The sequence below is a fragment of the Pan paniscus genome, chromosome 7 (genome assembly GCF_029289425.2).
Source record: "Pan paniscus chromosome 7, NHGRI_mPanPan1-v2.0_pri, whole genome shotgun sequence".
In the NCBI taxonomy this organism is placed as follows: domain Eukaryota; kingdom Metazoa; phylum Chordata; class Mammalia; order Primates; family Hominidae; genus Pan; species Pan paniscus.
In genome coordinates, this window is record NC_073256.2 from 140,848,284 (window position 1) to 140,873,862 (window position 25,579).

The 25,579-nt window shown below is 45.7% G+C and overlaps 1 protein-coding gene across 2 annotated transcripts; it reads left to right on the top strand.

Moving 5' to 3' along the window:
* Positions 1-169: 169 nt before the first annotated feature.
* NTAQ1 (N-terminal glutamine amidase 1) lies at positions 170-25,579 on the top strand. Of its 2 annotated transcripts, none has more exons than XM_003820480.4 (6): positions 170-431; positions 11,489-11,588; positions 13,550-13,600; positions 20,013-20,161; positions 20,771-20,895; positions 24,864-25,579. In XM_003820480.4, exons 1-6 carry the CDS (start codon positions 349-351, stop codon positions 24,971-24,973), a joined length of 618 nt encoding a protein of 205 aa, XP_003820528.2. In that variant the 5' UTR covers positions 170-348; the 3' UTR covers positions 24,974-25,579. The 2 variants fall into 2 exon arrangements, with proteins under 2 accessions (XP_003820528.2, XP_057159071.1); XM_057303088.2 differs by having other exon boundaries at positions 206-355.

The window sequence follows — 25,579 nt, forward strand, 5'->3', positions numbered from 1 at the left end:
TGTCCTCCTCGTCCCGGGCTCCGCCCACCGGGAGTTCGCGCCACTCACCCCACCCCGGACCCGCCCACTTCGCTTGGGCTCCACCCTCCCAGGAACTGGCGCCGCTTGCCCCGAGCTCCGCCTACTTCGTCCCGGGCTTCCCGCGCCGGGAACTCGTGCTGCTAGCCCCGCCCTGGCCCCGCCCACCGCGCTACTGGCCCCACCACCCGGAAACTGCCCCGGCCCTCTCCCCCCGGGCTCCGCCCACCCCGCGCCGGGAACCCACGCGGGCCACTACAAGCCCGCCCTTTCCTACGTCTGGTCCAGTCGGTCTTCCTCCGGCCCGGGCCCTGGCCCAGCTAGCCGGCCATGGAAGGTAATGGCCCCGCTGCTGTCCACTACCAGCCGGCCAGCCCCCCGCGGGACGCCTGCGTCTACAGCAGCTGCTACTGGTGAGGGGGCGCGGGCGCAGCCTCTGGGTCTCCCAGGCTCCCGGGCGGCGAGTCGCAACCGGGCCCCGCCTCTTCCCGGCCCCTCCTCGGGGGCGCTCCCGGCCTCTACCGGCGGGTTCTACAGTTCTGCGGGAGGAGGGAGCGGGAATGGCAGCTCTCGTCTCTTGAGTAGAGCGTGGGCTATTGGATGGGGTTGGGAATTCGTCCGGAATCATAGGGTCGATAGTGCATTACCTGTGCCTGGCGCTTGTCGGTTGGATTTACTCAGCAGATCTCTGCTTCGGGGCCAGGAAGGGTGGAGCTCTGAAAATCTTTGGAGGTTACTCTGCTGAAGCCTGTGGGGTTTCAGACTGAGGTGAAGGTCATTTTAATTTTGTAAGAGAATGAAGGTACGGAGAGTTTGGGGTAACTTCCCAAGGTCACCCAGCAAATAGCAGCCAGGAATCCAGTTCAGGCTCGCTGGCAGCAGAAAACATGATCTTAACTATGTTGTCATTATAATAATGGTTACATTCATACAGCACCTGCTATATGCCACGCGTTGTTCTGGGTGGTTTAGGTAAACTAAATCACTGAGCATCACAATAACCCTAAGAGGTAGGTATTGTTATCCCCAGTTTAAAGATGAGAGCACTGAAGCACAGAGGGCTGCAAGTAATTTGCGCAGGGCCACGTAGCTTGTGAATGAAGGAGTGGGGATTTACAGTCAGGGTCTGTCCCCGGAATCCACGCATTGCACCCCTGTCCTAGGCCACCTCTGCAGCTGAAGTACCGCCCTTGCCTTAGTCCTCATACCTACTCTTTCCTGAGTAATGGCTTCTTCCCCAGCTTCTAGTCCTTGTACAGGAAACCTCAGTGCTATCTAAACCTACTCCTCCCCCTTCTGCTGGTCACTAAACCAATGCCACCAAGAGCTTAACATTTGTTCGGCCCTGATTGCATGTCAGGCCCAGTGGCAGGTGCTTCCATCGATGTCCAGGAGGTACCTTCTTTTATTATCGTTATCCTCATTTTACTAATAAAAAGACTGAGCCACAGAGAGGCTGTTCTGTGCCCCCAAATCACACATCTAGCAAGTGGTGGTGCTGAAACTGGAACCTCTTCGTGATTCTGAAGTTCATACATCTTAACTACTGCACTATTTTTCTGTCCTGCCTCTCTTCTAAATCCCGTTAGTCCTCCTCCCTAATGTCCAGTCATTGTTTTATTCATTCATTCAATAAATGTTTATTAGGCACTTGGAGTATGTGGCATACTTCTGGGCACTGGGGATATAGCAGTGAACAAAATCGACAAATTCCCTCATGGATCCCTTGGTTCTTTCATTTTGAGAGAAAAGCAGATAAGGCCCTGTGCGATGGCTCACGCCTGTAATTCCAGCACTTTGGGAGGCCGAGGTGGGCGGATCTCTTGAGGCCAGGAGTCTGAGACCAGCCTGGCCAACATGCAGAAACCCTGCCTCTACTAAAAATACAAAAATTAGCCAGGTGTGGTGGCGTGCACCTGTAATCCCAGCTACTCGGGAAGCTGAGGCAGGAAAATCGCTTGAACCTGGGAGGTGGAGGTTCCAGTGAGCTGATGCCACTGCCCCTTCCTGCCTGGGCAACAGAGCAAGACTCCATCTCAAAAAAAATAAAAAGCCAAAAAAACAAGTAAACCATGTTTGGGTGATGTTAAATACTATGAGAAAAATAAGATAAAGGATGGTGACTTATCTTCTATTAGGATATTTTGAGAAGACATTGTTGATAAGGTGATATTTGAAAAGAGATCTGAAAAAAGAGGGTGGGAGCTTTGCAACTATTGGAGGATGGTCGTTTAAGCAGGGAGAACAGCAGGTACAAAGGCTCTGAGAAGGAATCGTGCTGTGAGTGTGATAGGAACAGTGAGGAGGCTGGTACAACTGGAGTATTGGAGTTAGAGCAGTCTTGTAGAAGAATGGTAAGAGATGACCACTCTACCACAGAGTTTCTCCATCTTGGCTTGAGTGACATTTTGAGCATGATAATTCTTTTCTATGGAGGCTGTCCTGTGTATTGCAGGACGTGTAGCAGCATCCCTGGCTTCTACCCACTAGATACTGTTAGCACCCTAGCCCTAGTTATGACAACCAAAAATGTCTCCAGACATTGCTAAGTGTCCTGTAGGGGTTGGGGGGCAAAATCGCCTCTTGCTGAGAACCAGTGCTCTACCCTGTCTGAACACATCAGGTGGGGACACCACACTACTTTGGCTCCTGCAGCTTCGTGGGGTTTTTTTTTTTTTTTTTTTTTGAGACAGAGTCTCAGTCTGTTGCCCAGGCCGGAGTGCAATGGTGCCATCTTGGCTCACTGCAGCCTCCACCTCCCGGGCTCAAGCCATTCTTCTGCCTCAGCCTCCTGAGTAGCTGGGACTACAGGCACCCACCACCATGCCCAGCTAATTTTCGTATTTTTAGTAGAGACGGGGTTTCACCACATTGGCTGGGCTGGTCTTGAACTCCTGACCTCAGGTGATCCACCTGCCTCAGCCTCCCAAAATTCTGGGATTACAGGTGTGAGTTACCGTGCCCGGCCATCCTGCAGGTTTTTTAACTAGAAATGAATGCCACCTGTCTACTTCTGTTAGCTTCCGTCATGTTAGCTTCCAGATGTTACTTACGCTTCAAGACCCTGCTTAATGATAATAGTGGCAGCCAGTATTTGTTTGGGACTGTGTCGTCAGCAGAGCATTTCTGATTCTGACTTAATTGTTTTGTGTTTTTCAAACAATTGTGGAGTGCCTGCTTTGTGCCAGGGGTCCTCCCCATCTGCATGCATCTCTGACCTCAGCTCATCACTGGGAACCCCTGGAGCGTCCCAACCTTTCTGCTGCCAAGATGATCAGCTGACAGCTTGGGGCAAATCCACAGCCCTCCCTCCCTCCCTTCCTTCCTTTCTTCCCTCCCTCCCTCCCTCCCTCCTTCCTTCATTCCTTTCTTCCCTCCCTCCCTCTCTCCCTTTTTTGAGTCCCTTATGCTTTTGTTTAGAGTTTAAAGAACATTTCAGATATTATCTAATCACATATTTTGTTTGAGTTTTTTTCCCTTCCAACTTTTATTTTAGATTTGGGGTTACATGTGCAGGTTTGTTACATGGGTAAAGTGTATGTGTTGGGGGTTTGGTGTACAAATTATTTTGTCACCCAGATAGTGAGCATACTACCAGACAGATAGTTTTGATCCTCACCCTCCTGTCACCCTCTACCCTCAAATAGGCCCCGTGTCTACTGTTTCCTTTTTTGTGTCCATGTGTACTCAAGGTTTAGCTCCCACTTATACGCAAGAACATTCAGTGTTTGCTTTTCTCTCCCTGTGTTAATTCACTTGGGATATTGGCCTCCAGCTTCATCCATGTTGCTGCAAATGACATGATTTTTGTTCTTTGTCATTGCTGTGTAGTATTCCATGGTGGATGATATATACCACATTTTCTTGATCCAGTTCACCATTGATAGGTACCTAGGTTGATTCTATATCTTTGCTATCATGAATAGTGCTGTGATGAACATATATGTGCATGTGTCTTAATAGTAGGATTTATATTCCTTTGGGTATATACACAGTAATGGGATTGCTAGGTCGCATGGTAGTTCTGTTTCAAGTTCTTTGAAAAATCTCCAAACTGCTTTCCACAGTGGCTTAACTAATTTACATTCCCACCAGGAGTGTATAAGCATCCCCTTTTCTCCACCAACTTGCCAGCGTCTGTTATTTTTTGCCTTTTTTTTTTTTTTTTTTTTTTTTGAGACAGGGTCTCACTCTGTCACCTAGGCTTACAGTGCAGTGGCATGATCATGGCTCACTGCAACCTCAACTTCCTGGGCTTAAGTGATCCTCTCACCTCAGCTTCCTAAGTAGCTGGGAGTACAGGTGGGTATCACCACTTTTTTGACTTCTTAAATTATTTTTATTTATTTTTATTTATTTATTTATTTATTTATTTAAGACGGATTCTCACTCTGTCATCAGGCTGGAGTGCAGTGGTGCAATCTAGGCTCGCTGCAACCTCCGCCTCCTGGATTCAAGCGGTTCTGCCTCAGCCTCCTAAGTAGCTGGGACTACAGGCATGCACCACCATGCCCAGCTAATTTGTGTATTTTTAGTAGAGACGGGGTTTCACCATGTTGGCCAAGATTATCTTGATCTCTTGACCTCTTGGTCTGCCCGCCTCGGCCTCCCAAAGTGCTGGGATTATAGGCATGAGCTGCCGTACCCGGCCTATTTATTCATTTTTTGAGACAGAATCTCACTCTGTCACCCAGGCTGGAGCGCAGTGGTGCAATCATGGCTCACTGCAGCCTCGACCTGGTGTCAATCAATCCTCCCACTTCAGTCTCCCGAGTAACTGGGGCTACAGGTGTGCACCACCATGCCCAGCTAATTTTTATATTTTTTGTAGTGTGGGGTTGTGCCATGTTGCCCAGGCTGGTCTTGAACTTTTGGGCTCAAGCAGTCTTCCTGCCTTGGCCTCCCGAACTGTTGGGATTACAGATGTGAGCTACTGCACCTGGCCTGACTTTAAGAATAGTCATTCTGACTGGAGTGAGATGGTATCTCATTGTGGTTTTGATTTGCGTTTCTCTAATGATTAGTGTTGTTGAGCATTTCTTCATATGCTTATTGGCCATGTGCATGTCTCTTTTTCCTTTTTTTTTTTTTTTTTTGAGATGGAGTCTTACTCTGTTGCCCAGGGTGGAGTGCAGTGGCTCGATCTCGGCTCACTGCAACCTCTGCCTCCCAGGTTCAAGTGATTCTCCCAGCTGAGCCTCCAGAGTAGCTGGGATTACAGGTGTGCACCACCATGCCCAGCTAAGTTTTGTATTTTTCTTTTCTTTTTTTTTTTTTGAGACGGAGTCTTGCTCTGTTGCTCAGGCTGGAGTGCAGTGGCGCGATCTTGGCTCACTGCAAGCTCCGTCTCCTGGGTTCACACCATTCTCCTGCCTCAGCCTCCCGAGTAGCTGGGGCTGCAGGTGTCCACCACCACACCCGGCTAATTTTTTGTATTTTTTTTTAGTAGAGACAGGGTTTCACCGTGGTCTGGATCTCCTGACCTCGTGATCCACCTGCCTCGGCCTCCCAAAGTGCTGGGATTACAGGCGTGAGCCACCACGCCCAGCCTAAGTTTTGTATTTTTAATAGAGACAGTGTTTCACCATGTTGGCCAGGCTGGTCTTGAACTCCTGACCTCAAGTGATCCACGCGCCTTGGCCTCCCAAAGTGCTGAGATTATAGATGTGAGCCACTGTGCCTGTCTATCTGCTTTTGAGAAGAAGTATCTGTTCATGTCCTTGGCCTATTTTTTAATGGGGTTGTTTTTTGCTTGTTTAAGTTCCTTATAGATTCTGGATATTAGACTTTATCAGATGCATAGTTTGCAAATATTTTCTTGCATTCTGTAGGTAGTCTGTTTTTTGTTTTGGGGTTTTTTTTTTTTTGAGACAGGGTCTCACTCTGTCACCCAGGCTGGAGTGCAGTGGCACAATTAATTACAGCTCATTGCAGACTTGACCTCCCAGGCTCAAGTAATCCTCTCACGTCAGCCTCCCAAGCAACTGAAACTAGAGATGTGTGCCAGCATGCCTGGTTAATTTTTTTTACTTTTTGTGGAGACAGGGTCTCTCTATGTTGCCCAGGCTCATCTTGAACTCTTGGGCTCAAGTGATCTTCCTGCCTGGGCTTCCCAAAGTGCTGGGATTACAAGCACGAGCCTCACAGTGCCTGGCTGTAGGTTGTCTATTTACTCCATTGATAGTATTTTTTTTTTTTTTTGCTGTGCAGAGCTCTTTAGTTTAATTAGGTCTCACTTGTCAATTTTTGTTTTTGTTGCCGTTGCTTTTGGAGTCTTCATCATGAAATCTTTGCCAGGGCCTATGTCTGGAGTGGTATTTCCTAGGTTTTCTTCTAGGGTTTTATAGTTTTAGGTATTACATTTAAGTCTTTATTCCATCTTGAGTTGATTTTTGTATATGGTGAAAGGAAGGGGTCAAGTTTCACTCTTCTGCATATGGTTAGCCAGCTATCCCAGCATCATTTATTAAATAGGGAATCCTTTCCCCATTGCTTGTTATTGGACTTTGTTGAAGATCAGATGGTTGTAAATGTAAATATGCGGCTTTATTTCTGGGTTCTCTAACCTGTTCCATTGGTCCGTGTGTCTGTTTTTGTACCAGTACCATGCTGTTTTGGTTACTATAGCCTTCTAGTATAATTTGAAGTTGGGTAGTGTGACGCCTACAGCTTTGTTCTTTTTGCTTAGGATTGTTTTGGCTGTTTGGGCTCTTTTTTGGTGCATATGAATTTTAGAATAGTTTCTTCTAATTCTTCCACAACTCGCTTGCTCTTCCTTCCTTTCCCTCCCTCCCTTCCTTCCTTCCCTCTCTCCCGCCTTCCCTCCCTCCTTCCCTCCTTTCTTTCTGTCTCTCTCTTTCCTTCCTTCTCTTCTTTTGTTTTCTCTTCTCTTTTCTTTTTCTTTCTTTCTTTGTCTTTCTTTTCTTTCTTTTCCTCTCTTTCCCTCCTTTTCCTTCCTTTCCCTCCTTTTCCTTCTCTTCTGTTTCTCTTTTTCTTTCTTTTTTTTCTTTTTCTTTCTAGAGGGTCTTGCTACATTGCCTAGGCTGGTTTCAAACTCCTGAGCTCAAGTGATCCTCCCACCTCAGCCGAGGCGTTGGGATTACAGTTGTGAGCTACTGCACCCCACCTACAGGTATTTTTGTTTCAGCTGTGACTCCTTGTATTTCCGAGTATAAGATCATCTCCCCCTTTTTTTTAATGTCGAAACTTTCATGGGATTCTCCTACATGATATTCGTTATGCTCTTGAAAAACAATTGCTGACTAAAAGGGACTAAAAAGTCAGTGACTTTTACGAAGTTTACATTTTTTTCTGTGTAACATTTACATATATTTCAAAAATAACAGTGTATGTTCAAGCCACATTATGTATTCAGCTTACCAGTAGTGCTTGTGGTACTGTGGATTCATGAACTCTTTGTAGTTTTTATTATTATTATTATTTTTAATTTTTAGATGGAGTCTTGCTCTGTCACCCAGGCTAGAGGAGCAGTGGTGCAATCTTGGCTTATTACAACCTCTGCCTCTCAGGTTCAAGTGAGTCTTGTGCCTCAGCCTCCTGAGTAACTGGGATTATAGGCGCATGCTCCTACGCCTGGCTGATTTTGTGTTTTTTTTTTTTTTTTTTTTGAGATGAAGTCTCACTCTGTCACCCAGGCTGGAGTGCAGTGGTGCGATCTTGGCTCACTGCAACCTGTGCCTCCCGGGCTCAAGCGATTCTCATGCCTCAGCCTCCCAAGTAGCTGGGGTTACAGGTTTGTGCCACCATGCCTAGCTAATTTTTGTATATATTTTTTTAAGACGAAGTCTCACATTGTTGCCTGGGCTGGAGTGCAGTAGCGCGATCTCAGCTCGCTGCAACCGCCGCCTCCCAGGTTCAAGCAATTCTCCTGCCTCAGCCTCCTGAGTAGCTGGGATTACAGGTGCCTGCCACCACACCCATCTAATTTTTTGTATTTTTAGTAGAGACGGGGTTTCACTATGTTGGCCAGGCTGGTCTTGAACGCCTGACCTCATGATCCACCCGCTTCGGCCTCCCAGAGTGCTGGGATTACAGGCGTGAGCTGCTGCGCCTGGCCATTAATTTTTGTATTTTTAATAGGGTTTCGTCATGTTGGCCAGGCTGGTCTTGAACTCCCAACCTCAGGTGATCCAAGGTCTTAAACTCCTGACCTCAGGTGATCCACCTGCCTCGGCCTCCCAAAGTGCCTGGATTACAGGCATGAACCACCTCGCCTGGCCCCTTTGTATTAACTCTAAGCCCACCCTTAGAGGGGAATGAACAAAGAGAAACTACAACCTATACCTCTTCCCATATCCCTCCGAATTAACGACACCCTCTTCCTTTCTGCGTGCATCTTTTATGGCCTTCTATGATGCTTGCCACTTATGGATTTGTATGTCTCTGCTCATGGTCTGTAAGCTCTAATTTATCATCATATCATCCAAGCATGTAGCACAGTATTTTGTACATTATAGGCTCTTGAAGGTATTTGCGGTAAACTCCCCAAAAACTTGTATAAGCCAGAGAGATAATTGTCTTCTTCAAACCTGGCCTTAGAACATTTAGATTAAGGAAATTTTATCGTGACATAATATGACATATACCGTATGTCATGTTGAAACAGTCAGTAAAATTTTTTTTTTTAGAGGTTGTCTCTCTCTGTCGCCCAGGCTGGAGTGCAGTGACACAATCTTGGCTCACTGCAACCTCCGCCTCCTGGGTTCAAGCGATTCTCCTGCCTCAGCCTCCCGAGTAGCTGGGATTACAGGCATCAGCCACCACACCCAGCTAATTTTTATATTTTTAGTAGAGACAGAGTTTAACCATATTGGCCAGACTGGTCTCAAACTCCTGACCTCAGGTGATCCACATGCCTCAGCCTACCAAAGTGCTGGGATTACAGACGTAAGCCACCATGCCCGGCCCAGTCAGTAAATTTTTATTACTCTATAGTACATATCATATGAAGTAGTCAGTAGCAGTAGCAATCTCCCCAACCCCCCCCCCACTTTTTTTTTTTTTTTTAACCACAACCGTCACTTTTCCCTTGTAGTTTCCTAGTTATTTTAGAGAAAAGGAAAACCATGGGAGAAAAATATGTCCAACTTCCGTATTTTAAGCCTAGTTTTCTAGAGCATTTGAGACAGGCAAGGCAAAGATTGATGAACTGAAAGAGTGTCTACTTCTGTAAGATGGCGACCATCCTCAGGGCTGTTCATGCCTTGCTTCATTTTTAGGTAGCATGGCGTGGATGAAATTAGGCTTTGGGCCGGGCATGGTGGCTCACACCTGTAATCCCAGTATTTTGGGAGGCCAAGGCAGGTGGATCACCTGAGGTCAGGAGTTCAAGACCAGCCATGGCCAACATGTGATGGCCAACATGTGAAACCCCATCTCTACTACAAATACAAAAATTAGCCAGAAGTGGTGGCATGCATCTGTAGTCCCAGCTACTTGGGAGGCTGAGGCAGGAGAATTGCTTGAATCCAGGAGGTGGAGGTTGTAGTGAGCTGAGATTGTGTCACTGCACTCCAGCCTGGGTGACAGAGCGAGACTCCGTCCCCGCTCCCGCCCCCCCAAAAAAGAAACTAGGCTTTGACAGACTGAGCCACATTCTGTGAACAGAGTGTTAGTGTAGCTCATTTTGAGCAAAGGTGCGTGTATCTTACTAGAAAAAGATAGGAACCCAACAGCTGAGCTGTGAGTACTGCCCGAAGTGACTGGTTTCCTGTGCAAGGGGGTGCAGTTCAGTTACTGCTCTGTTTGATGTACTACTGGGCATCACTTTACTTAGGTGGGTTCTGACTACTGCTTCAGATAGCCAAAGACCTGTCACATAGAAGAGAGATTCATCTGGGGCAAAGGTATGGGAAGATTGATTTCAGTTCAGTATGAGAAAGAACTTTCTAAAAATCAGGCCTCTTGAGAAGGCCAGGCACAGTGGCTCATACCTGTAATCCCAGTACTTAGGAAGGTTGAGGTGGGAAGATTGCTTGAGCTCAGCAGTTCAAGACCAGCCTGGGCAACGTGGCAAGACCTTGTCTCCACACACACAAAAATAATTTTTAAAATTAGTTGGGTGTGGTGATGTGCATCTGTGGTCCCAGCTACTCAGGAGGCTGAGGCTGGGAGTTTGAGGCTGCAGTGAGCTGTGGTTGAGCCACTGCACTTCATTCAGCCTGGGCTATGGAGTGAGACCCTGTCTCTAAAAATAAGCATAGGCTGGGCATGGTGGCTCACTCTGTAATCCCAGCACTTTGGGAGGCTGAGGTAGGTGGATCACTTGAGGTCAAGAGTTTGAGACCAGCCTGGCCAACATGGTGAAACGCCATCTCTACTAAAAATACAAAAGTTAGCTGGGTGTGGTGCTGCACGCCTGTAATCCCAGCTACTCAGGAGGCTGAGGCATGACAATCACTTGAACCTGAGAAGTAGAGGTTTCAGTGAGCCGAGATCACACCACTGCACTCCATCCTGGGCAGTGAAGTGAGACTCTGTCTCCAAAAATAAATAAATAAAAATAAATAAAATTATGTCCCTTTCTTACTAGAGGGGTGTGGGGAATCCCACTCACAGGGATTCCCCCAAATGAGTTCCCGGACATATCACGTAATTACTCCTGATTCTTTCCAGCCAGGAGGCTTCCAACCCAAAACACCCATCCTGCCCCATTTCTAAAGAGAGCAGGGAACCAGTGTTAACTAAGATTTTTGTGCGTTTACAGTATATGATTATGCCTATTTTACAAATGAGAAAAGCAGATTCTTGGAGAAGTCAAGATGGTCAAAGCTTTTTTTTTTTTTTTTTTTTTTTTGAGTTGGAGTCTTGCTCTGTTGCCCAGGCTGGAGTGCAATGGTGTGATCTTTGGCTCACTGCAACTTCTGTCTCTCAGGTTCAAACAATTCTCCTGCCTCAGCCTCCCAAGTAGCCGGGATTACAGGCACCCGCCACCATGCCTGGCTAATTTTAGTATTTTTAGTAGAGACGGGGTTTCACCATATTGGTCAGGCTGGTCTCTCGGCCAGGCTGGTCTCGACCTCCTGACCTCGTGATCCGCCCGCCTCGGCCTCCCAAAGTGCTGGGATTACTGGCCTGAGCCACCACGCCTGGCCTTTGTCAAAGGTTCTTACCTTGTAAGTGGCTGAGTTAGAATTTCAGCTGTATTACAAGTTGCTGGGCCCAAAACTCATAGAATATTGACATATTTTATCAGTTATAAAATGCCTCCATGTACAAGCATTGCTGGGGGAGGTAATTAGCTCTGTGTGGAGAGGGGTTTATACACAGTATAGGTTGAATACCAGCTTGTTGGGATGTTTTAGAGGAGATTCAGACATTAGCCAGTTGTTGGATGACGTGGTGTTTAAGGTCTTTTCCAACTTTTTGATGTCATCATGAGTATTTTGTTCAAATTTAAAAGACACATAGAATGTTCTCTAATCTTGATTAAACAATTATTTTATTTCAGTGAAGAAAATATTTGGAAGCTCTGTGAATACATCAAAAACCATGACCAGTATCCTTTAGAAGAATGCTATGCTGTCTTCATATCTAATGAGAGGAAGATGGTAAGTTGGTGAGTGATTGCAGAAAGAAAACGAGATTTAGGATGACATTAGAAGCTAAATTAAAAAAAAAAGAAGCTAAATATAGCATGGGTGTAGTACTCTTCTGAAGTGTGCTTTATTAAATACAGCAACATTTAAAAGCTTGCTTTTGAATGAGATTTTTTTCCTTACAAGGCACGATTGAGTTAGAAGAGTTGAGTCCCTTCTGTCGCCCAGGCTGGAGTGCAGTGGCGTGATTCTTGGCTCACTGCAACCTCCACCTCCTGGGTTCAAGCGATTCTCCTGCCTCAGCCTCCCGAGTAGCTGAGACTACAGGCATGTGCCACCACGCCCAGCTAATTTTTGTATTTTTTAGTAGAGATGGGGTTTTGCTGTGTTGGCCAGGCTGGTCTCGAACTCCTGGCCTCAAGTGATCCTCCCACCTCAGCCCCCCAAAGTGCTGGGAGTACAGGTGTGAGCCACCATGCCCAGCTTAGTCCCTTACTTTAGGTAAGGAAATATGTGGTGGTCTACACAGATAAAGTCCCTTTTCCTTAGGTATCAATGTAGACCTGTTTTTTTGTTTGTTTGTTTGTTTTTTCTTTTCTTTTTTGGTACGGAGTCTCACTCTATTGCCCGGGCTATAGCACAATGGTGTGATCTCGGCTCACTGCAACCTCTGCCTCCCAGGTTCAAGTGATTTTTGTGCCTCAGGCTCCCAAGTAGCTGGGACTACAGGTGTCCCACCACGATGCCTGGCTAATTTTTGTATTTTCAGTAGAGATAGGCTTTCTCCATGTTGGCCACTCTGGTCTTGAACTCCTGACCTCAGGTGACCTGTCTGCCTTGGCCTCCCAATGTGCTGGGATTACAGGCATGAGCCACTGTGCCTGGCCATTTTTTTTTCTTTTTTTAAATTCAAGATGGAAGATGTAGGCTTTTTAAAAATTGCTTAGAGATGCATACATTCAGTTTTAAAGTAAGGATTTGTCTCTGGAGTTTAAATAGAACTCCAGTCAACTTACATGAAGAATTAGAAAAAGTAAGCCCTTCATATTTTGTAAAACACATTTGCAGGCATCATCTCATTTGATCCCAATGGAAGCCCTGTGAAGCAGGCAAGGTTTGGACGACTTTCTTCATTTTATAGATGAGGAAATTAAGACTTAGGGTGGCCCTATGAATAATTAAATGGGAGAGCAAGATTTGATACCTGCCAGGACTTCTGATTCCTAGTTCAGATCCCTTTTCACTCTCCGAAGACCATCATACAATAACTTGTGCTCTTGAGAGCTTTCATTGTTGGGGATACTTAGAAGGATTTCGATTTCTTCCTCTTCATTCATTCCTTCACCTTGATTTTTGCATGCTTAAAAATATTTTATTTCTCATGTATGTATTGCTTTAAATAATTTAGTAGTAGCCAGGTACAGTGACACGTGCCTGTAGTCCCAGCTACTTGTGAGGCGGCTGAGGCGGGCAGATCTCTTGAAGCCAAGAGTTCAAGGCTGCAGTATACTAGGATGGCACCTGTGAGTAGCCACTGCACTCCAGCCAGGGCAGCATCACAAGATCCTGTCTTGGCCAGGTGCGGTGGCTCACGCCTATAATCCTAGCACTTTGGGAGGCTGAGGTGGGCAGATCACTTGAGATTAGGAGTTCGAGACCAGCCTGGCCAACATGATGAAACCTTGTGTCAAAACCCTTTATCAAAAAATAAAAATAAAAAATTAGCTGGGTGTGGTGGCACACTCCTGTAATCCCAGCTACTTGGGAAACTGAGGCGGGAGAATCGCTTGAACCCGGGAGGCGGAGGTTGCAGTAAGCCCAGATTGTGCCACTGCACTCCAGCCTGGGTGACAGAGCAGGACTCTGTCTCAAAAAAAAAAAAAAAAAATCCCGTCTCAAAAAAAAAAAAAGGAAAATAATTTAGTAGTGGTTTAACTGAAGGTATGGCTTACGAAATGTATTGTATTTTGTAGATACCTATCTGGAAACAACAGGCGAGACCTGGAGATGGACCTGTGATCTGGGTAAGACAGTTAATACAGAGAGTATTGACGCATTATGACTTATAACCCCTTAGTGTTCTGTATGTTTTGGTAAAGCAGAAGTGACGTAAGCAGTAGAGAAAGGCTACGGTAATTATCAATAAATTGACCTTTTGAGAATAGATGTTATTTGATCTAAGGTAGAAACACTGTAGGCATATTTTCTTTTAACTTTTTGTTTTGAAATTATTATAGGAATGATTTTAAATGGTGGATATATTTGTGATCTAGACTCTTACCATTTAGCACAGGAAGGAACTTTGGCTACACATTAGAATTATCTGGAGACTGTTAAAAATGTAGTTTTCGGCTGGGCGCGGTGGCTCACACCTGTAATCCCAGCAGTTTGGGAGGCCAAGGCGGATGGATCACTTGAGGCCAGGAGTTCAAGACCAGCCTAGCCAACATGGCGAAACACCATCTCTAATAATAATACAAATATTAGGCCGGGCGCAGTGGCTCATGCCTGTAATTCCAGCACTTTGAGAGGCTGAGGTAGGTGGATCACTTGAGGCCGGGAGTTTGAGGCCAGTCTGGCCAACATGGCAAAACTCCGTCTCTACTAAAAAAAATACAAAGATTAACTGAGCCTGGTGGCACGCACCTGTAGTCCCAGCTACTCGGGAGGTTGAGGCAGGAGAATTGCTTGAACCCGGGAGGTGGAGGCTGCAGCGAGCTGAGATTGCACCACTGTACTCCAGCTTGGGTGACAGAGAGAGTCCCTGTCTCAATAAATAAATAATGTAGTTTTCTGATTTAGTAAATCTAGAGAGGGGTTCAGGAGTTAGTGTTCTTGATGAACTCCTAGGTGAACATGACTGGCATTTGAAAAATACAGATCTACTCCCACCCTTTATTTTTCAGGGAAGAAATAAACACAGAAGAGCAAACTGAGTAGCTCAGAGTGGCATGGTCAGTGGCAGAACTGGGTCTCACACCTGGGTCCTTTTTAGTACACATCTACATGTCACCTTAACCCATTCCCCTAAAGAATGGAGGCCAGGGTTGGGCACGGTGGCTCATGCCTATAATCCCAGAACTTTGGGAGGCTGAGGTGGGTGGATCACCTGAGGTCAGGAGTTCAAGACCAGCCTGGTCAACATGGTAAAACCCCGTCTCTACTAAAATACAAAAATTAGCTGGGTGTGATGGCGTGTGCCTGTAATCCCAGCTACTCGGGAGGCTGAGGCAGGAGAATTGCTTGAACCTGGGAGGCAGAGGTTGCAGTGAGCTGAGATCACGCCATTGCATTCCAGAATGCAAAAAGAATGAAACTCCATATCAAAAAAAAAAAATAGAGTTTTTATGCTAATAAACACGAAAGCAAAGTAAAAGGAAAACGACACTGATGAATTATAACAAACTCCTAGTTTCTGGGTATTTATTTAAAATGATGTATCATTTGATTGGCTTCGCTCATTTATTTAACATGTATATATTGAGTGTGTTTTATATGCCAGGCTAAAAACAGATTAAAATCCCTGACCTCACAGAGCTGACGTTCTCAGTTTCGTTGCCAGCAGGTGATCTTGCATGAAAGCTGCTCTTGCATGAAAGCCCAAGCCCCTCAGCTCTAGGGTTAGGAGCACAGGCTCTGGAGTTAGGCATACTGGGTTTAAGTCCCAGGCCTCTCATTGTTCAGCTGTGGGATCCAGATAGGTTATTTACCCTCTGTCTTCAGTGTCATCCCCTGGTCAGTGGGGTCGTGAGGCTTAAATGAGATAATGCACAGGAAGCATCTTCCTGGTGTCTGCTACTGGTACTCAGGAAGTGTTGGCAGTTACTGTTAGCAGTGGTACCTAACCCCTGTTATAGATGGTCCGTGTGCACGAGAAATCATCCCTGTTGCTGAACAGCTTAGCTGATTTTGAGTCGTGGTCTTACTCCCCATCCTAGGGAAACTTGGAGGGGAAGGACCTGTAGCCATGTCTCCCTTACACATCTCATGGCAGCTCAGGGTGGAGAATCCTGTTGCGAGAAGTCTCCCCACACCCTCTGGCAGGTTTTGCTTTGCCTCACTGCTGTCCTGTTGTAGGGCATGGGTAGGCCTCGCTGAGTGAGCAGAGACACCAGTGAGTAGTAGTGAGTAAAATTCGAGAACACTAAATCCTGAACCCCTTTCTAGATTTACTAAATCAGAAAACTACATTGTTAACGCAGTCTCTGGATAAGTCTAATGTGTAGCCAGACTACATATTGCCAAAGTCCCTTCCCATGCTAAATGGATAAAAGTCTATGACATCACAAATATATCTGCCACATTAGCCATTTAAAATCATTCCTATAATAATTTCAGGTTGGGCGTGGTGGCTCACACCTGTAATCCCAGCACTTTGGGAGGCAGAGGCAGGCAGATCCCATGAGGTCAGGAGTTCAAGACCAGCCTGATCAACATGGTGAAACCCTGTCTCTATTAAAAATACAAAAATTAGCATGGTGGCGGGCGCTTGTAGTCCCAGCTACTTGGGTGCCTGAGGCAGGAGAATTGCTTGAACCTGGGAGGCAGAGGTCACAGTGAGCCGAGATCATACCACTGCACTCCATCCTGGGCGATACAATGAGACTTCATCTCAAAAAAAAAAATCATTCCTATAATAACTTCTTTTTTTAAATTTTATTTATGTATTTTTTTTTTTGAGATGGAGTCTCACTCTGTCGCCTAGGCTGGAGTGCAGTGGTGTGATCTCGGCTCACTACAAACTCTGACCCCCAAGGTTTAAGCAATTCCTCTGCCTCAGCCTCCTGAGTAGCTGGAATTACAGGCGTGTGGCACATGCCTGGCTAATTTTTTTATTTTTAGTAGAGATGGGATTTCGCCATGTTGGCCAGGCTGGTCTCGAACTCCTGACCTCAAGTGATCCGCCCACCTCGGCGTCCCAAATTGCTGGGAGTACAGGCGTGAGCCACTGTGCCTGTCCTCCTGTAATAATTTCAAAACAAAAAGTTAAAAGAAAATATGCCTATAGTGCTTCTATCTTAGATCAAATAACATGGAGCAGATGGTGGCATCTGTAGGTGACATCCCCACTCCTAGCACAATCAGTCTTTTCCTGGCAGCTGGGCAGACACTGAACCAACTCAGAGAGTGAGGCCGCTGCTCAAGCCTGCATTCCTTGGCTCCTCATCTGTGCCATGAAGGCAATTTTGGGCCAACCCTTTTCCTTTGCAGTCCCTCAGCTGCCTAGTGTATAGGAATGTGGACCTGAAGTTACTAGAGAGTTGTGAATAGTCATTGTGTATGCCTTTTCACAAGTTGTACCTTCTTTCTGGAAAGCTGTCCCCATCAGGCAAGATTCTGCAATGGAGTCCTTTCCTCTGTGAAACTCTCTTTGGCCATTGGGCTCCTGTCCTCTTCCTTTCTTGGTTGGCTTTAATTTTTTATTTTTATTTATTTATTTGTTTTTGAGACAGATTCTTGCTCTGTTGCCCAGGCTGGAGTGCAGTGGCATGATCTTAGCTCAGTGCAACGTCTGTCTCCTGGGTTCAAGTGATTCTTGTGCCTCAGCCTCCTGAGTAGCTGGGGCTACAGGTGCATGCCACCACGCCTGGCTCATTGTTGTATTTTTAGTAGAGATGGGGTCTCACTATGTTGGCCAGGCTGGTCTCGAACTCCTGACCTCATGTGACCCACCTGCCTCGGCCTCCCAAAGTGCTGGGATTACAGGCATGAGCTACCATGCCCAGCCTTTGGTTGTCTTTTAAAAGGGTTGATCATTTACACACTAATGCTTCTAGCAGCACTATGAGGTAGACCAAGCTTGTCTAACCTGCAGCCTGTGGGCTGCATGTGGCCCAAGACAGCTTTAAATGCAGCCCAACACAAATTTGTAAACTTTCTTAAAACATTATGAAATTTTTTTGTGATTTTTTTTTTTTTTTTTTTTTTTTAGCTTATCAGCTATCGTTAGTGTTAGTGTATTTTATGTGTGGCCCAAGACAATTCTTCTTCCATTGTGGCCCAGGGAAGCCAAAAGATTGGACACCCTTGAGTTAGATACTCCAGTTATCTCCATTTTATAAAAGAGCAGACTGAGGTTGCCGAGGGGAGGGGCTGAGATTGGAACCAGGTGCTTACCTGCTCCTGCCTGCATTGCTCTCCTGCCTGCATTGCTCTCCTGCCTCTGATGTTCTCTGTTCTCCACAATATCTTGCAGCAGTTTACCTGGTTCCCATTCACTTCTCTGGGAACTTCTTGAAGGTGAGAACTTATCTTTTTCATCTTTGCATCTGCAGTTCAGCAGCACAGTCTTTCATATAGAATAGAGAGTGTGTGGTTCAAAAAAACTGATATGGGACTGGGCACAGTGGCTCACACCCATAATCCCAGCACTTTGGGAGGCAGAGGCAAGGAGATCACTTGAGGCCAGGAGTTCGAGACCAGCCTGGTCAACATGGTGAAACCCCATCTCTACTAAGAATACAAAAATTAGCTGGGTGTGGTGGCGCGCCTGTAATCCCAGCTACTCGGGAGGCTGAGGTGGGAAAATCACTCCAACCCCGGAGGCGGAGGTTGCAGTGAGCCGGGATCGTGCCACTGTGCTCCAGCCTGGGTGACAGAGAGAGACTCTGTCTCAAAACAACAACAACAACAAACCTGTAATATGAATTAGAAGGTGTTAAGAGAGAAACAGAATTTGGGTAAGGCAGAGATTCTGGCAGGGGGTGGGAGAAGACAAAAAATTGATTCGTGGGAAGAAAGCCTTTAGCTGGAGCTTGTGTGGTGGAAAGAGGTAGAGAAGGTTGCTGCAGATGGAGGGGAATGACATGAGCAGACCCAATGGGAGGCAGTGGTGGACTGTTTGGGGGCATGGAGGATAGGATGTATCTGGGGAAGTCCAGAGAATAGGCATTCATTTTTGAATGTTTCTGTTTTGCTAAGATAGACTTAGAGCCAAAGGCAGCACTCAGGCTTTTAAAGGCACAGCATCCCTACTCTTAAGTATTGTTCTTACCTCATAGGATTTATACAGGGCTCAAGTAGAATGATATTTGAGAAAGAAAGTGCCTTTTAAACTCTAAGATATTGTAGAAATATAAGATGGTATTACTAATGTTGCTAGGTTGCTTTGATTTCAGTGCTGTTCTCTATGAGAGCGTTTTTCTTTGGAAGAACTCAGAGCACCACATTGCTCATGTCCCTTGATCACCTCCCTGAAATCCCTTTCAGCTCATCGCTGGTGTTGGGCAGTACCTTGAGTCTGAGAGTGAGGGTGAGAATTAACATCCGCACTGTGACAGAGCTGTGTGGGAAAAGCTGTCTTTTTCTTTCTCCCTTAGTGGCTACAGATGAAAGCTTGGCTAACTTCTTTTTTTTAAAAATAGTTTTTCCTTTCTTTTAATTGCAAAAGTGGTTCCAAACTAGAAATTAAAGTCCTCCTTCTCTCCAGGCTGACCCCCAGAAGCCTCCTTTGTTATTAGTTTGGAGCAGATCCTTGCAGACGTTTTCCTCTGCATTCACATGCATGCAAATGTACTTCTGAATGCGCACGTATGTCTTTATATACAGATAGCTTTTAACAAATAGCAGGTGGGGCCGGCACTGTGGCTCACACCTGTAATTCCAGGACTTTGGGAGGCTGAGGCGGGGGGATCACTTGAGGCCAGAAGTTGGAGACCACCCTGGCCAACATGGTGAAATACCATCTCTACTAAAAATACAAAAATTAGCTGGGCGTGGTGGCGGGTGTCTGTAGTCCCAGCTACTCAGGAGGCTGAGGCAGGAGAATCGCTTGAACCCAGGAGGCGGAGGTTGCAGTGAGCTGAGATTATGCCACTGCACTCCAGCCTGGGTGATAGAGCAAGACTCTTGTCTCAATAAAAAAAAAATAGGTGGGGCCAGGCACCGTGGCTCACGCCTGTAATCCTAGCACTTTTGGAGACTGAGGCGGGTGGATCGCCTGAGGTCAGGGGTTCAAGACCAGCCTTGCCAGCATGATGAAACCCTATCTCTACTAAAAGTACAAAAAATTAGCTGGGCATCGTGGTGCACGCTTGTAATCCCAGCTACTCGGGAGGCTGAGGCAAGAGAATTGCTTGAACCCGGCAGGTGGAGGTTGCAGTGAGCTGAGATCATGCCACTGCACTCCAACCTGGGTGACGAGAGTAAGACTCCATCTCAAAAAAAAAAAAAAAGTTTCCTAGAGGTAAAATTGCAGTTTCAGAGGATGTGCATTTAATGACTATGAATATTTCCATTATTTAACCGTTTCCCTATCTGTGGACATTTAGTCTGTTTTCATGTTTTCAGGGTGTTGTGTTTGCTTTATTCTATTTTGCTATTATAAGGAGGGCTGTAGCAGTCCTATATCCTTTTTAGTGATAAGGTATGTGTCTGAATACTGGGATTTCATCATTATGAAGTAACTTGGTTAACTTCAGCAACTTTTACTTCTAGGATTACCATGTTGTTTTGCTTCATGTTTCAAGTGGAGGACAGAGCTTCATTTATGATCTCGATACTGTCTTGCCATTTCCCTGCCTCTTTGACACTTATGTAGAAGATGCCTTTAAGTCTGATGATGACATTCACCCACAGTTTAGGAGGTGAGGACATTCAAGATGGATTTACTTATTTTCTGAAGTAAGAATTTGATGATTCCACAGAGGTTCTTTTTTTTTTTTGACAATTGTTTTGTAAAGATCTCGTCTGGCATCACCATTGAGTTGATGTTTAAGAATCATGTATTTGCAACACAGGAGATTCAAAATGTTTTAAAGTTTTAAAAGTTATCTATCATATGAAAGGTTGTCATTCTTTTAAAATTTTGTGTGATGAGATCTCAAACATTTAATTTCAAGCAGGTTGGGGATTTTTCTTATATTCTTTTTGTTTTTGTGGGGATACCTCGTGCTGTCACCATTGAGAGGGCTGTGAGGGCAGCATCAGAAAATCATGCCTGTTGCCCTTGATACACAAATTAAGTAAATCGAGACAACCAGATATATTTTTGTGCCTTTGCCTTTCTGTTTCGGGTTTTAGTTGATCATTTCGTATGCTTCTCTAATAGGTAGTAAAGTTGCCTGTATTACTAACCATACAGAAATGCATGAGTAGTTTTGTGCATGTCATAGGAAATGAGTCCATATAAAAATGGAGTTAGAATTTCAAACGTGACATCTCCCTAATGTGAGTGTATATTGATTTTTCTGCAGGAAATTTAGAGTGATCCGTGCAGATTCATATTTGAAGAACTTTGCTTCTGACCGATCTCACATGAAAGACTCCAGTGGGAATTGGAGAGAGCCTCCGCCGCCATATCCCTGCATTGAGACTGGAGGTGAGCCAAGATGCCTTCTCAGAGGGGGTTCTGATTGATCACATACACATCAGCATTTTTCCTTAACGGAGGACAAAAGTCAGGTCGTTCTTTGAATAAAACTCCATGAGTGAATCCCAGCACTTTGGGAGGCCGAGGTGGGCGGATCACGAGGTCAGGAGATAGAGACCATCCTGGCTAACACGGTGAAACCCTGTCTCTACTAAAAATACAAAAAATTAGCCAGGTGTGGTGACAGGCACCTGTAGTCCCAGCTACTAGGGAGGCTGAGGCAGGAGAATGGTGCGAACCTGGGAGGCAGAGCTTGCAGTGAGCTGAGATCGGGCCACTGCATTCCAGCCTGGGTGACAGAGTGAGACTCCATCTCAAAAAACAAAAAACAAAAAATTCCATGAACGATAAGGAGGTCATAGGAAATACTACTTCTGTGTGTGTATTAGATTCAGAAATGAAGGCACAGAGAATAGGACTGGAAGGCATGAGAACATGTGGGAGAGGAAGGGTGTTAAGGATCAGAACCAGGGCACCTGCAAACTGCTGGATTATTGGATGTAGCTACTGCGGGGACACTGAACATCAGGATACTCGCATGCTTGTGTCATTTAACAGCGGGACTAGTAGCACCTTGCCATGGTAGGGTTTTGTGCTATGGTGAAAGAAATCCCCATTGCATCCTTATGATGTGTGAAATGTCACTTTGGCTATATAATAAAATCTGCATTAGAAGGAGGTGAGCGCTAGCAGGTTTTATTGTACCACTTGTCTCATTTATGTGCTTTTAGGCATCAATCCAGTTGATAATTTCCTGACATTTAAGAAGATAAAGGGTCCTTCACCCTATTACTATTGTTTGGCATTCATATGAGTTTGAAGCATTATTTACGTTTGTAAGTAATTCACAACATTCCCACTTAGGGGTGAGATCATCCCAACACCTGGATAATACAGTCTGTGTGAAAGTGCTCTGTGAGCTCTGCAGCATGTCAGAAAAATAGGGCAGTAGTGTTAGTACTTCAACAAGGGTCTGAGCGTGGTGGCTCATGCCTGTAATCCCAGCACTTTGGGAGGCTGAGGTGGGTGGACCACCTGAGGTCAGGAGTTCGAGACTAGCCTGACCAATGTGGTGAAACTCCGCCTCTACTAAAAATACAAAAATTAGCCGGGTGTGGTGGTGTGTGCCTGAAGTCCCAGCTCCTTGGGAGACTGAGACAGGAGAATTGCTTGAACCGGGTAATTGCTTGAACCGGGAGGCAGAGGTTGCAGTGAGCCGAGATCGCACCACTGCACTCCAGCCTGAGTGACAAGAGCGAGATTCCATCTCAAAAAAAAAAAAAAGAAAAAGAAAAAAATAGTTTAACGAGGAAGAAAGTAAAAAATGCATTTGGCATATTTGAGGGGACTGAACACTAAGAGGGGGTTCAAACTCTGATTTTTGAGGCTTTCTGTGAAAAGCTCTCATAATTTAAAAAATTTATATTGGAATTGCTTATCAGCACACAGAGCTGCTTCCTGGCCTCAGTGTGAGAACTGGGGAAGCTCCCTGGTAAGGAGAGGGCTTGAGGGGTCTGCCTTAGCATCTATGGCAACCTGCTCTACAGGGCCTGGTCTGGCCACAGTGTGCCTTTAGCAGCTACCTGTTTCCCCTTGAGATGTGAGCACCTAAGACAGAACCTAGTGCATAGCAGGCATTAAGTGAACCCCTTGTCAGCCCTGGTCCAACTGGGGCAATTCCTTTTGTTTTGATGACTACTAGTCATTGGATGCTGTTTTGTGCTGGGCTTTTGCCAGCCCAATTACTATATGGGCTGCCGAGGTGAGCACTGCCAGCCCAGTTTTCTTTCTTTCTTTTTTTTTTTTTGTTGAGACTCTTGTTGCCTAGGCTGGAGTGCAGTGGCACGATCCCAGCTCACTGCAACCTCCATCTCCCGAGTTCAAGCAATTTTCATGCCTCAGCCTCTGGATTAGTTGGGATTACAGGCATGCACCATCACACCTGGCTAGTTTTTTTTTTTTTTTTTGAGACGGAGTCTCACTCTGTCACCCATGCTGGAGTGCAGTGGTGCGATGTCGGCTCACTGCAAGCTCCGCCTCCCGGATTCATGCCATTCTCCTGCCTCAGCCTCCTGAGTAGCTGGGACTACAGGCGCCCACCACCGCGCCCAGCTAATTTTTTTTTTGTATTTTTAGTAGAGATGGGATCTTACCGTGTTAGCCAGGATGGTCTCGATCTCCTGACCTCCTGATCTGCCCGCCTCGGCCTCCCAAAGTGCTGGGATTACAGGCGTGAGCCACCGCGCCGGCCACACCTGGTTGGTTTTTATATTTTTAGGAGACATGAGGTTTTGCTGTGTGGGCCAGGCTGGTCTTGAACTCCTGGCCTCAGGTGATCCTTCCGCCTTGGCCTCCCAAAGTGCTGGGATTACAGGGGTGAGCCACTGTGCCCGGCCCATATTAACCAAAAATTAGCCAGGCATGGTGGTGCACGCCTGTAATCCCAGCTACTCAGGAGGCTGAGGCAGGAGAATCGCTTGAATCTGGGAGGTGGAGGTCACAATGAGCCAAAATTGCACCACTGCACTCTAGCCTGGGTGACAGAGGGAGACTCTGTCTCAAAAAAAAGAAAAAACAGACTTTAAATTAATGCATGTTTTAGATACATGCATTATTGGGTATGTTGGATTTAGTTATGGAATTGACTCTTTTTTTTTTTTAATCAAGGTAGGGTCTCAGTATATTGCTCCTACCTTGGCCTCCCAAAATACTGAGATTATAGGCATGAGCCACCACGCTGGCCAGGATTAACTCCTTTTTTTTTTTTTTTTTTTGAGATGGAGTCTTGCTCTGTTGCCCAGGCTGGAGTGCAGTGGCACAATCTTGGCTTGCTACAACCTCTGCCTCCTGGGTTCAAGTGATTCTCCTGCCTCAGCCTCCCAAGTAGCTTGGATTCTAGGCACCCACTACCACACCTGGCTGGTTTTTGTATTTTTAGTAGAGACGGGGTTTCACCATGTTGGCCAGGCTGGTCTCGAACTCCTGACCTCAAGTGATCCACCCCTCTTAGCTTCCCAAAGTGCTGGGATTATAGGAGTGAGCCACCACGCCTGGCTGCTTTTAATCTTTCTGAGTAAAGGTTGAGAGTAGCGTTTCTTTCTTCTTTTTTTTTTTTTTTTTTTTTTTTAGACAAAGCCTTGCTTTGTTGCCCAGGCTAGAGTGAAATGGCGTGATCTTGGCTCATTACACCTTCCAACTCCCAGGTTCAAGCAATTCTCCTGTCTCAGCCTCCTAAGTAGCTGGGATTAGAGAGGTGTGCCACCATACCCAGCTAATTTTTGTATTTTTAGTAGAGATGGGGTTTCACCATGTTGGCCAGGCTGTTCTCTTTTAACTTCTGACCTCAAGTGATCTGCCCACCTCGGCCTCCCAAAGTGCTGGGATTACAGGTGTGAGCCACCATGCTTGGCTCAGAGCAGCCTTTCATCGAGGGCTAATTTAGCCCCCCTACTCTGACATGACCCTTCTGAGGACGCTACTGAACGCTGCATGTTACGAGTTCTCTCCACTCTGGCTGGTGATGACATGAATTATTTCTAGCCCTGTGGAAGTTCTGGGGATTATTAGACCCACCCCTTCTTGGTGCTTCTTTCCCTGGCCTCATGAAGTTTCGTTCCATAGAAGAGAAGATCAGTACTTAGCCAAAGACTCAGGGGGTCCCCTCTGCTGATCTTTGGAGCTCTGACTCTCTGTGTAGTCCCCTCTTCACTGATATTCTGTTTCCCTCAGTTTGGGTGTGTGTGTTTTGTCGTGATTGCATTGAAGTTATACATTCAAGGCCAGAAAACCACAGAAGTGACATTGAGCCCTTATCCATTTGAATAATTTTATCTACTTTTGGTCTTCTGCATTGTTTTATTGCTGTTAAACCAAAATTGTGTTTTCAGTGGACATTTTTTTTTCATATATTTTTTTAGATTCCAAAATGAACCTGAACGATTTCATCAGTATGGATCCCAAGGTAGGATGGGGTGCTGTCTACACACTCTCCGAATTTACACATCGGTTTGGCAGTAAAAACTGCTGAACTTGGCCTCAAGATGTGGAACTGTGGAGAAATTCTAGGACATGAACAAGCTGTCCTTTCATCGAGGACAGCAAACATTATGGTACAGTTGGCTTGGAATTATGTCTTTCTCTTTTAATTTGATTGAGTGGAAATCTGAGTGAATACAAATATAAATGAACAACATAAAAACTTCTGTTTTGACATGTCAAATTGAAACTTGATAAAGTGCGTACTTGCTAAGATATTCCTGTGGCTCATGCGGTAAAACACGAGGACTTAAGCCAGTAATCGTTTTTGTTCAGATAGAGGTGTGGAGGTAGAGCCAGCCCCTCATGTCTGTTCTGGATGTTTTGTGTCTCTCCAGCTACATCGTAAGTTCCTTGAGGGCAGGGCCATGGCCCATTGCTCTGTGAATTTCAAATGCCCATAAAAGGTGCCCATAAAATGTTTTCTTGAACATTTGAATGTGCTGTTGTCTGGAAAGGGATAATATTGTGAGCTGAATCAGCAATAAGTATTAGTCTTTTTGGACTATGGTATTGTTAAAAAGACTGCAGCCCTCTCAGACTTGAGCGTTAATTGGCTTATTTATTTATGGCTTTAAATAAAATCGATTTAACGTTA